Genomic DNA, 13,105 nt, shown 5'->3' on the forward strand with positions numbered 1-13,105 from the left:
ATGGATATCCTCAGGCTCTGATTAAAGCCGCAACCTGGGAGGTTGTCTTGGTGGTGAAAGGAAAGGGGGGTGGGGGGGGGCAGGGGGCAGAGGAGGCAAGTGAGGAGCCTGGGTGCTAGAACAGCTTCTCCTTCTTAGGGACCTGCAGGCATAATTCAATCACACCTCGATAATTCCCCTGACGTAAGAGTCGAATGCCCCTTACACGCATCAAGTACAGATAGACACCACAAACTCACGCTCATCCCAGATTGAGGGTCTCCTCCTGGGTGGGTTTAAGAGCCCACTACTGGATACGTTTTACCTGTGTCGTTTGAAGAGGCCATTATTTTAATTGAAAAAGTTACCCACCCGCCAAAGGCAAACGATGTAAGATGGGGGGAGGAGGAGGACAGGGAAGAGAATTAAAACAAAAACACCAGATGGTGATATACATGGTAAAAATGATTGTTTATACTTACTGTTTGATTATATGTGATAATGAGAGTGGGATTCCTCAAGGCAATTAGTGTCTGTGGCAGCCATATTGTGAGAGGACAGGGGAAGGACGGCATGGGCTGTTATGAAGGAGCGCTTATCAAATATCTCCGGCGGGGTGATTAGTGTAATAAGACACTGGAAGGTGAGATAGGCCACTCACACTCTTTTAGTATGTCGGCGCGTGTGCATGTGGGTGTCTGTGTGTAGGTGAGACGATGTGTGTTAAAATGAGCGAGAAACGGAGGCTGCGAGGAAGTCTGAGAAAGTCTGAGTGACTCTCTCCATCTGTTTCCATATCTGTGTGTGTCTGTGTGCCTGCATGTGTGTCTTAATGCATAGTGTGTCCCCATTTGCCTTGGTGCGTTGTGCGTGTGATATGATTCCTATGTTAATGTAGGTTCCCATGCCAGGCTGGCTGCCCCAGGGGCATTAGCCTATGACAGAGGGCAAATTGGGGGCACTTACCCCTGGCAAAGTCTTCTGTTCATGGAGGGCGCTCTGGGCCTTCAGTGCTGACTCTCTGGCACAGTATGTTAGAAAGGCACATCCTACAGTATCAGGGAGACAGGAAAAAGATTATTACATACCACTGGGGAAAAAAAAGAAGTTATGGTGACAGAGATTTTTGGTAAGATTTTAAAGGAGAGTACATTTAATGTATTTTGGCCTTTTTGGGGTTCTTTGTAGTCATAACAGATCACAGAACATAAACTCTAAAAGTATACAGTCATATTGATGTCATCATGATAATCTAGGGATTTCAACATTTAGTACTTATCAAGTACACTGTCTAAGTTATATAAAGAAATAAAAGTAGAACTGTCTTTGTTTAAAATGCAGAAAATGAACAGAGGCTCGTTACAATATGCAACTTACATTGAGTCAAACACAGGTCTGATTTTAATTGGATATGAAACTATCAAGTTGCATTGTAAAGATGTGAAGCCAGCCTTAACGCCTCTATTTGAGTGTTTGTTCAAAGATTAAGCATCCCTCCAGTCGACTTCTTAAAGCCCGAATGAAACCCTCGAAATGGACCCGCAGATGTAAGAAGTTTGCTAAAGTAATTCTGTTCCACGCTCGGACTAAATATGAGACTTACTGGAGTTTTACAAGCTATTGTCAAAATCATGCATTATATTAAGATGGAATTCATATACCCCGACAATGTGAATGTGGCTCTCTAAAGTTAATAGCTCTACACCCTCAGAGAAAATAACATGCTGGTTCAGGGACAAGATTAAAATTGAGCTTTTTTTTAAAATGTGACAACCCTTTCAGATTAGATTTAGTGAACTCGTACATCTCATGCATATCTTCACTATTTATGGGGATAAAATGTTTGCTACATCGCTTGTATTTTTGGGGGGGTTGTCATCTCATTCCTACATTTTGCTCCCATTCAATTTAGTATCGTAAAATGGACTAAGCAAAACAAAACAGCAAAATGTTTGACATACAGGTGTAACTGTATTCCTCGAGGTTAAATCCAAATAGAGGGGTAATGGAAAATACTTAGTCACCCCAGGTCGGGTGACTTTTCTTTCTCATTAGTGAAAGAAAATGTGCAAACTGTTTCCCGATGAATGATCACTTTCATATTTACTGCATCACACGATAGCAAGTATTTAATAAACCTCCAGGGTAAAAAGCAGAAGCTGCCCCCTCACACATGTCTGGACACTTTTCTTCAGTTGGAAAAGTATCTAAATAAATAGTAAACAGTAAATAAGTCCCGAACAAAAATGTGACAGCGTTCATTACAGGGTGAGTTGTTGCTCTGTTACGCACTTGGCACAGATGACAACGGGTGACCCCGTTCAGAAGAGGTTTTGCACTGTGCAGCATAATTTCCCATTACTACATGTCACACCTACCGCCAAGGATTCCCATGGGAGAAGAGAGAGAGACACACACACACACACACACACACACACACACATTCAGATGATACTCGACATGCCTTGCACCCACCATCCCCAAAAGCCAGCAACACACTGGCGCCTGGCCAAGAGAGCTCCCTTTCACGACAACCTTAACCTTCCTCCACAACTACGCGGTTACTCAAGAGGAAAAAACGCCTAAATGACACTGATGAAACAGCATGCCACACAGCAAAGCTGAAAAGTTTGGGAGCCTGGGGAAACACTCTTCATCCTTTGTGACACTACAAAACTGTGGAACATGAGCCGAGGCCTCCCGGGGGGCACGTCCCAGCAGAGGCTCATGGGAACTGCAGGCTGATGGTGACAATCTTCTGCCACTGCCCTTTCATTTTTTTGGTATTTTTCAACGTGCTGCTTTGCTGCATATTGCCCATAAGTTTAGTGTACATTCTGGCATTATTTCATCACAGTTTACTGTGCTGTGTTGAAAAATGACTGGCCTTCTGGGAAATTTGCTTTAGATGTCACAGGTCCTTTAATCTTAACATCTTAACATGTCATAAAATAAGTTTTGATTATTTAGAATTTGTGTTTTCTTTTTTGTCTTTTCACGCTTAACGTTTCCTCTTCACTTCAAAATGTGTTTAATTTGAGTGAAAAAAATAACTAAGGACATTAACACAAGTATAGTACAAAGTTGTGGTACTTGTACTTGACTTACTCTTTATTTTAAGCTGCTTTATACTTCACTAAATAGCAATGTTGTTTACCCCACCACATTTATATTACAGTTACAGTTATTAGTTACTTTTTAGATTCATATTTAGTAATCATATTCATAAATGTTATATTATAATAATAGATTCTTATATAAATAAACTACTGCATTAAACTGCTAACATGAATAACATAACATTAAATGTTTACATGTTAATGCATCAGTAATAATTATCCTATTCTATAATAATCTAACACTGTCCTGGGGCCATTCTGCATAATGAATACTTTTACTTGTGGCAGTTTCATTGAATATTATAACTAAAATAATCCCTCTTCTCTTTAACTTGAAAAAAAAACGTAAATGTTTATTTGCAAGCACGGAGTAATGGAGTGTGGTACTTCAACTTTTACTTGAGTAAATGATCTGGACACTGCCACTGTTCAGTTTTTCTCCAGCATGCCGAAAGCAAGTGAAACAGCATCTGAAACAAGTGAAGAAATCTCGCCGCGCTGCATATCCCTAACTGCTAACTGCTTCAAGAAAAATAGCATTTGATACTATTAGTTCAAATGACTTGTTAAACTGGACTCCTTGTGCAGTGTAGCCGTTAATATCCAGACCAGCTGCACGGCTGCCTCGGCTTCCTCACAGCAGTGGAATATCTGCAGGACTTTAGGAAAGCTTCAGATCCAACAGTGCTGGCTCAGGGGACATCTGAAGCCCAAAGGAGCCCGTGATTGAGAAAACCATGTTGTGGAACAGATGAAAATTCAGCTCAGAGAACATGAGGAGAGACTCAGTGATACTGTGTGAGAGAAGGTAACGGGGATATAGCTGCTGGTGGCAGGTTAGAGTTTTTAGTTGACTGACTAGCATAGATTTACAGTACCTTTATACCTGCAAGTAATCAAACATTGTTGTCCCCTGGTATTATGTGCAATCATGCACTTTGGACTTTTCAAACAAATATGGGTTTCACTGGTTTTTGGTCATATTACAGAAAGTGCAATTTTTTTTTTCAAATGGGCACAACATTACCACAAAAACCCAAACTTTGACAACAAAGGAAAACATGAATTAAAGCTTTAAATCTTCAGCAGTAATTTATGGTCTTCATTATGTGTGGTAAAAGGATCAAAATTAGTAAAAAAAAAAATAAAAAATAAAAATAAAAAAAAAGACTGGGTTATTACCTCAAATTGTTTTTTTGTTTTTTTTACAATAATGTTTAAGAGCTATACATTTTCAGCAAAAACTTAAGGCTTAAATCGTTTTTTGGAAAGTTTGACTGAACCAAATATTGACTAAAGACTGAAGTAAAAAGTTGCCTGCATCAAAGAGGAAGAAGAAGAAGAGGAGGATAAAATGGGCGGGGTTCTAAAATGAAGGGTAAGCTGGTGGTGGTTCAACAGAAGGACTCATGGCTCCCTGTGATGAGCAGGTTAAGTGGGGTGAAAATAATACTTTGGTAATCAAATACAATTTACCACACTATAATTTCAGTGAGGGACAAAAGTTCAACCAATTGTATTTAAGGCAAATGAAAAAGTAAACCCTGAAAACTGCTTCAAAGAAAAAGCAGGAAATATGAAATTAGTCTTTGCGTTTGCAAGACACGTTTTGGGTAATTACTTAAAGAACGTTTCCCCCTGCAACGCTTTTTTTTTTCTAACAATTTGCTTTAAAATGGAAATTAGTATGTGCTCACAATTGCATGCATCCAGGCATTAAGAGTAAATTGTGCTTTTTTAAGGTGTCAGGTACCTGTAATTGAAATAACTCCAGAACACATTTGTATAAAATTTCAATTCATTAGCAGTGAATTCATGAATCATGAGCAATTTGCTCTCCTTCAGTCTCCTCACACGTGTTTGATCCAAGAATGTTCATTAAACTGGGAAAAGAATGCAAATTAATTTCCATAAAGGATGGAGGCGCAAAAAATTTAAAAAAAAAAGTAATAAAACAAGTGGATGCTGCCGAATGTGACAGTCTGACCCTCTCATGGGTAATGAGAAAAATACGCTGTGAGGATTCATCCAGCGCTTCCCGTGTCCGTGTTAACCACACTATTACCTGCAGAGCATCTTTTCCATCTTTCAGTTGTTGCATCCAGCTACACTCGAAGCGGGCTGTTCAGAGCCGTTAGCTGTCTGGTTCACACATAGCCCCTTTTCTAATGATCAAAGAGGTCATCTGTAGACTTAAGCTACGCCTGTCACTCAGCTTACACAAACTGTCAATCACTGTCCAACACATCCCACTACAACACTCCTACTGTAGATAAAAAGCAATACGAGCATGGTTCTGTGTCTCAGTGGCCGTAACTAAAAGCTAAAAGAACTGAATATCGCAGGAAACCACGGAGCTTTCTTTTAGATATAACTGCCCTTCTGTGGTTTACTTAGGACATGCCAGTGCCTAAAAAGTAGCTTTTTTAGGCAATTTTGCAGGCTATTTATAGCCAATTACACTGCATGGACCCACCGAGGAGAGGAAAATGGATGAGGATATTTAACAACTCTTTGTATCTCTTCTTCCTGGCTGTGTGGTGCAGCTCAGAGTCCCTCCTCTCAGCATCAGAGACGGATTGATAGATAACGCTACTCAAGCAAAAGATTTGCCCCCCACTAACATTCAGCATGTCTGAACAATGCATGCGTTCTGGCACTGACACTAAGTATTATGATAATGTAGTGCTCAGCGAAATGATGGATGTTAAACAGCATGACCTGGCTGCACCACACACTGACGAGCACCGTGCCCGCCAATAGTGTCAAGTCATCCCACGCACGGTATAAGGCTCCCTGACGACGCACAAAGTATGAAACTAACATTAAAGGCAACAGTGTCTAACAGCTACGAGGCATGATTTCATCTCCTGTTAAAAAAAGATTTTAAAAAGTCCTCTGAAAAGACACACTCATCCATTCAAGTCTACAGTAAAATATAGGATGTAAAATTCCCCAAATATTCAAAAAAATCCCAGAGATGCCCAAAATGTCTAAAGTAAGAATTCACAAAGCACAAAACATCTGTTCAAATTTCAGCAGCACAATCCACATGAATTAGTCATGAGCATACATGACATATTTTGATCTGCCCTTAAATCCATAATTATGGTTAATTTCTGTGTCACAGGACTCGGGCTGTGAAAAAAGGTAGTGCTGCAAATCATCCATTCGTTACGGTTTACTAACTGATGCCAACAGCCATATACATCATCTCGCTGAAGCAAATCTAATTTTTCCCAGCCACAAACTCGGCTCAAAGAGGGATTTCAAAGTAGGAGTCAAACTAAATGTGCGGCATAGCATTAAATCTTTATGAACTTTATGTTTTTGGGCATCGTGGAGGTGAGCTGATTATATCCTCCCCTCACTTCTCTGTGGCTCTGCTCTGAAAACATGATTGTGTTATGAAAATAATGTGGATCTGTGATAATATTACAACACTGTTAGCCTCCTGGGCCCTTGACATAATAACCTGTCAGTATCCATTGGAATATTATGCATTTTTGTGAACCAAACGGTATGCAAAGTACTTTTTAAACCACTATGCAATATATATACTGGGCACAAAGGATGATCACACAACTTTATATTATAGAGGGAGAGGAAATGACTTAAGATCTGTACTAGTGCTGTGTTGATGATAGTTACACAAAGACGCTTGTCTGTGTAGATCATTGCTGATCATCCAGGCAGAAGCACATCAGGTTGAAATTAAACTATCCATTGGGCTGCATTTGTGGAGATGAAGATCATATGAGGGATTTGTACGGTCAGAGGCTGTCAGGTGATTGTAACATCTATTAACTACGACATCGCAGGGAGGTTCAAACGTGCAGGCCTCAACACCAACCAGTAGAGATGATGAAACTCTTTGAACGACTCGAATAATGTCTTCAGTGACTACAGTCTAATGGATCATTTAACTTCAGCCTAAAGCTTCAAAACCTTTATACAAGGGAGCATTTTCCGCACTCAGTGGTTAGGACCAATACGATGTATTACTGTATTAGTGACATGGCCCACAAGCAAGCTGAAAATCATTTTGAGATCTTATTTAAACCTGTAATATCTCTTTTTTTTTGGCCAAGCCAGCAGTGAAAAATATACTCTGAACACAATAAAAGCATATTATCACCCTTGGGGGTGATTTGGTTAACTTGGTGGCAAACAGTTTTATATTGACACATTTATGTAGCAGACCAAGAGCATTAGCTTGTATTTTGAGTTACGTTTCTGACCACCTTATGAGGTTAAATCCAAACATTCACTTTCCTTTTAGCTCCGATTTTAGTTTCCATTAGCGCCAAAGGAAATGACGTGGATTTCCAGCTCCTACTAACTTTGTCTGCATGTTATTTTCTGCAGGGCAAGTGGCTTATTTAGAGTTTAGATTTTAGAATTACTCAATTGCAAGCAGCAGCCTGCATGCAGCCAAAATCCGTAGCAGTAAGAGTTGTGTGGCCATAAAACCAAACAAGCTGAAAGATGCTAGACGGATTCAGAGAGCTTCAAGGAGCTGCAGAGTCAGGTGACAGTTCTCTGTGGATTCATTACACTACATGACCCATTTAACAAACAAGTACAGCCATTGTTAATATAAAAATGATTATAGTGACTTTAAACTATATATTTAACAGGTGTCCCAGAATCCTGAAGCAGTTAGGTGCCTTTGATGGCTGAGATATCTACATGCTGAATAAACTCGATGGAACCCAGGGGAACCTGATGATGTTGGCTGTTAAAATGTAATACAAATGTGATTTGTAATAAATTATACACTTCATCCAAAATGCCACGATTCTGCGACTACAGTGGCTGAATGTCTTAAACCTGTTTCATATCCAGAGAGGACATACTGTACATGCTGAAAAAATAAAGAAACAGTATTGGGCTACTATAGAATTCAGGTTTTATATTATAATTCACTTTGGCAGGTAAAAGAAGGACGCGTTTACCAGCATAGGTAGACTCAATGCAATTGTCGGTGCCAAAAATGTTTTCTTTAATTACCATTCATTTCATTTTGTCTATTTATTTATCTGAATCTAATTTAAAACGTATCAATCTGATTATATGAAAGACTAACGTGTTGACCTTAAAGTGTTGTTTCCAACACAATTTCATTTGAATTCAAATGTGTAGCGTTTCATAGAACTTTCACAGTTAAGTAATTAAGTTTACCTTCAATTCTCCTACAAAAGCTCTTCTCAGCTTCAGAATGGGCATTCAGGCAGTCGTTTAAACCTGCTCCTTGAGTGACAAAGCTGATTTTACACTGTACCTACTTCTGTTTTGTTAATGACACTAATCCCATTTTCTTACTCTTGTACTTTCTTACTACGGTCTACCGATATCACACATGGACGCAGCAGGACACATGAACATGGATGAGTGGCCAATAACAAAAACTCATCCATATAATGCGTTGGTGAAATCTCATTAGAAGTGCACGCCTGTGCTCCCAAAGTGACTTTGAATGTCATGCGGGATGAAGTGGGCATAATGCATACATCAGAGTGGCCTTGGTGGAGGATGATTTGAACGGGCATACAGTCTGGCTTTGGAACAGGATTATCCTTCCCGAGGCAACCACCCTCCTGAGTGTTGACATTCAGGGATGGTTGAGGACAGGCGTAAACAACACGAACATCAGAAATATTGTTTTAATCGATCATCGGGCTCCATAGGAGCAGCGGAGAGAGGGGGAGCAGGTTGAGCACCAGCGGCTCATGGCTGGAGGAACAGGTGGTGCATGGAGATCTTAAGGGCTGCACACACAAGAAGGCACCGCTGAGCCCACGCTCATTTCTCCCACAAGAGTGCTTGACCTGTGCTAATCAATAACATCATGTGGCCACTGTCATACATATCATGCATAATTTGCCTGCCGTCTGAATTATTTTTATTTAGAGTGCACTGATTGTAAATTCAGTGCCACTGGTGCATGTGTGAGTGTGCGGGGTGTTTGATTTGGCTCTTTGTGTATGTGTAGCTATGTGCGTATGAGAGAGAAATTGAAATGATATCTAAAATTACAACAACATTCGACGAAATAGTATCAATCACAACCAGCAGCGGCAGTGTTATAATGTGTTTTTTCCAGTACAGCACTGTCTTTTAGCCGATAAACTGTGGACTGTACTGTCTGCTCATGTTGATACAGATAATATGACTTTAAAATACCAAATAAACCTCAAAAAGTCACTAACAATACTAATAACTTGTCAATTTCATTTTATTATTCTAAGCCACGGTAGAATTAGATAAAATAATAATTGAAAAATAGTGAAAATGTTGATAAATAATAAAAATCAAATGCAAATTAAAATAAATCCTCTTCATTTCAAAATGGGTTTGTTTAAATTAAATTAAATTAAATGAACAAATTAAATAGGGATACTGCATTAAAGCAATATGTTGCGTTTGAACCAGAGTTGAAGTTTGAGTTTTGGACTTTGTCAGGATTTTATCAAAAACAAAATTGCAACTAAAAGACCTTCCAAGCTCGTCTGAAATGCAAACTCATTATTATTATCACCACTGTATCATTAGAATTAATCGATCCCTGATTACCCGTGGATTGTCGGACTAATTACTAAGTGAACACAGATCCCGGTCGTTTTTTGGACAATACGGGAGGGGGGGGGGGGGGTTGTGTGTGTGTGTGTGTGTGTGTGTGTGTGTGTGTGTGTGTGTGTGTGTGTGTGTGTGAGTGAGAGAGAGAGAACAGAGCAAGCGAGAAGACGATGCATGCTCAGCCTCTACTATTATCCTGCTTTGTATTTCCTGACTGCAACCCGCCCACGGAGCACCATCACAATACAGCTGCCGTGGAAGTTGTATTTTCCATTGCTAACGACGTCCGAAAAGTAGGCAACATATCAGCCCGCTGAAAGGTTAGAGCAGCATGCCAGCACCACCTTAATCACTGATGCTGATTGCTCGATAATGGTTTGCATTTTCCGCTCTCCAAAGCTTTTATTTCCCTCTGACAATACGCATCAAACGGACTCTGTGACGGAAGATTTTTTTTTTTTTTTTTTTTTTTTTTTTAAGTTAAGTAAATAAATGGATTCAGCAGCAGGAATAACACAGCATCGTGCTTGCCTGTCCACTGTCCCGCCCCCCTTAACTGGCTTTAACGGGGATGCTCAGCACATGATAGTCAATGTAAACACACAAAGGCGTTTTCAGCTGTAGTATTCACGTGGATTGGCTGGACGCTGTAACAATTAACCCTGCACTTGCGAGCCGTTCACTTCCACGTGTTCTCCCTCTCACGCCTCATATACATTCGTGTGTGTGTGTGTGTGTGTGTGTGTGTGTGTGTGAATGCTCTACGGGGCTCCCACTCTGTCCCAAACATCTGCAAATTAACACACTTTTCGTGCCCTCTGCCCCACAACTGAAGTGGACCTTTCTTTTTCTCGTTTCTTTCTGAGTGTACAGCCTCTCCTTGTTTTTTTTTTTTTTTTTTTTTTTTTTTTTTTTTTTTTGCATCTCCAAAGCATCTCAAAAGTAAAGAGACCAAAACAACCAACCTTTATGCATTCCCGTAAACCTGTCTTTCAGTACAGTGAGTTCGTATATCTTTCCGAATTCCTCAAACAGGGGTTTCAGGTCTTTTTCCTCCAGGTTTCTGGGAATCTGCCCGATGAAAAGCTTGATGGCGTCGTGGTCCTTCATTGGAATGGTGTTCTGGCCGATAGTAAGCCCGTTCATCCTGCCGGCGCTGTTCGTGGTGCTGAATCCATTCTCTTGCTGCACTCCGTTTGCAGTGACTGTAGCCATCTTTCCTCAATGGGCCGGCGGGCTGCTCTCTCTCTCTCTCTCTCTCTCTCTGTCTCTCTCTCGCGCTCTCTCTCTCACTCTCTCACTCACTACCCTTCTCCCTCTCTCTCTCTGTAGTCAACTGCACAGTGCACACTCCCCCCTCCGTTATATCTTCCTCTCTCCCCACTCCTCCTCCTCGCTCCCTCCCTCCTCTCCTCTCTTCCTTTACAGCCTAAGCCGCCTTGTTTGGAATCAGCCTTATTTATTTTCTCTTATGCTTTCTCTGTTTTCATTTTTTAAGACACCCCTCCTCCCCTTCCCCAACAAACTGCCACTCTGTCCCGTGACGTCAACTCGTACTCTCATGAATAGAGCCCGCCCACCCACCCCGTTGATTTGCATAATGAGCCCGGCCCGGGCCAATGGGAGATCGGGACGGCCGAGGGCCCCGCAGGGCAGAGTAAGAACGCAAACATTTGTGTAGAGTAGAAAGCATGGGACATTTAAATGATGCAAAGGCAGCATATGTGCTTCTTCCCCATCCTTAGTCAGGTCATTTTGTTTTGTTTCAGCAACAAGGCGAATTTGAGTATTGGTTTAAGGGAAACAATGTGTTTTAAATTTGTAACTGCAGCTCTTTGTGATGCTCTATTTCAGTAATTTAAAAAAAACATAATATGAATTATTAACAAATAAGCATGCAAATTACAATTTTAAATTGCTGTTCTCAAGTGCTGACCCTTTATTTGTGGTGATGTATTATTTCAATTCATGAAAATATTTGTTAACAGTACATAGGCCATGTTACAAAAGAGTATTGTCCTCATAACCCCTCTAACCTGCTGGAACCAGGTGTGCCCATGTTTTTCATCCCCTGAGGTAAATAATTGCATTCATCGGCATACTGCATGGGCATAAAAAAAAGTCCCTGTCAGATGTTTAGAAAGAAAACCAGCAGGGCTGTAAGTCCTGAGGACCAGTCATGAAAAACACCGCTGTGAAGCCTTGTAGAAATGATCTTTACAGCACGTGGTTCTGAATCCTGGTCCTCAGGAGCCAGGGCCCTGCTGGTTTTCATTCTAACCATCTAACAGGGACTATTTTACACCTGGGATGCCAGGTGAATGCTATTAACTATCTAAGAGGGTAGAAAACCAACAGAGCTGGCATACAGGAGGACTGAGAGTCACTGCTTTGGTACTGTGCTCAATTGCCTTTTAGTTAAAAGTAACACATATTACATGCTTTAAAATACAAACAGTGGTTATAGTTCCAAATATATTTCCCAGTAAAAATATTAGAACATTTTTTTGTGATAATGAGATACAACAAATAAGTATACAATACAATAGTCTGCAATAGAGCTAACCTAAATTTAAATTTAAAAGAAAAAAAGGTTATGAAACAAGCAGATCCCTACACTTAAACCCTACAGGGCAGTCTGGAAAAGTCAGAGTGCAAGGTCAGCTCATGGACAATGACCCTGAGGGGTTTGAATTTTTGTCAAGACAACAGCATGATTTAGTGTATTGCTGAAGGACACTTCAGCAGCAGAAATCCTCTCGTTGAGGCAGGATGTCACCCCGATAAGAAACAAGCTGAACATGTGTTTTGATCTTTCTGCATGTCTTTTGTTTTTCTCCAACATACCAGAAGGGATTTTGAAAGCTCAATGTGACGTTTTATATAGTGGCCATATTTATCAATGGTTTAAAAGCTCAGCTGCTTTTATTTCAGTGGACAATTTAAAAGAAAGTGGTAGCTTTGTCAGGTGCTAGGTTCATGGGCATATTTGGGTGAATAAAGATTGCAGCATGCAACACAAAGCAGCCTTTGGAGTATTGCACTATTAGAAAACAAAACATGCTTCTCTTTCTCCACTACATGAAGACTAATGTGAATAGATTGGGAGAAAAAGACGCGCAGAATAAAACACTGTAGTTTGAAGCGGTGTCAGGTCAAACCCCTGGATACAGAGCTGCCACGTGTCTCTGTCCGTGGTGCTGAACCAACGCTGCCATTCATAGACCGTGAAATAGATTGTTGGAGCTACAGTTTTACCAGTACATGTTCACACTACAAATTCTCCATGCCTTCTATCTAACTGCTGTACACATTCCCAAATTCTCCTGTCCTCCCCCTCACACAGGGAATGATGCATTCAACGCCGCCCTCTTCACAGCACTTTTATTATTCATGCTAGTGAGCATGTGTGCTGGCAGTGTTTTATA

The 13,105-nt window shown here is 40.5% G+C and overlaps 1 protein-coding gene across 13 annotated transcripts in view; it reads right to left on the bottom strand.

Moving 5' to 3' along the window:
• Positions 1-11,037, bottom strand: part of celf6 (CUGBP Elav-like family member 6) — a 144,535-nt gene extending 133,498 nt beyond the window's left edge. For 10 of the 13 annotated variants that reach the window (XM_069173722.1, XM_069173721.1, XM_069173718.1 and 7 more), the window contains exons 1-2: positions 10,643-11,036; positions 946-1,028 (exon numbers count right to left, since the gene is read on the bottom strand). In XM_069173722.1, coding sequence (XP_069029823.1) covers positions 946-1,028; positions 10,643-10,892 — 333 coding nt within the window. In that variant the 5' untranslated portion in view covers positions 10,893-11,036. Of the gene's footprint in view, positions 1-945; positions 1,029-10,642 lie in introns of all 13 variants that reach the window. The other 3 variants (XM_069173719.1, XM_069173720.1, XM_069173709.1) reach the window with 2 other exon arrangements.
• Positions 11,038-13,105: the final 2,068 nt, after the last annotated feature.

Source organism: Embiotoca jacksoni, unplaced genomic scaffold (assembly GCF_022577435.1).
Source record: "Embiotoca jacksoni isolate LCO1_2020_lvr unplaced genomic scaffold, fEmbJac1.0.p SCAF_6, whole genome shotgun sequence".
In the NCBI taxonomy this organism is placed as follows: Eukaryota; Metazoa; Chordata; class Actinopteri; family Embiotocidae; genus Embiotoca; species Embiotoca jacksoni.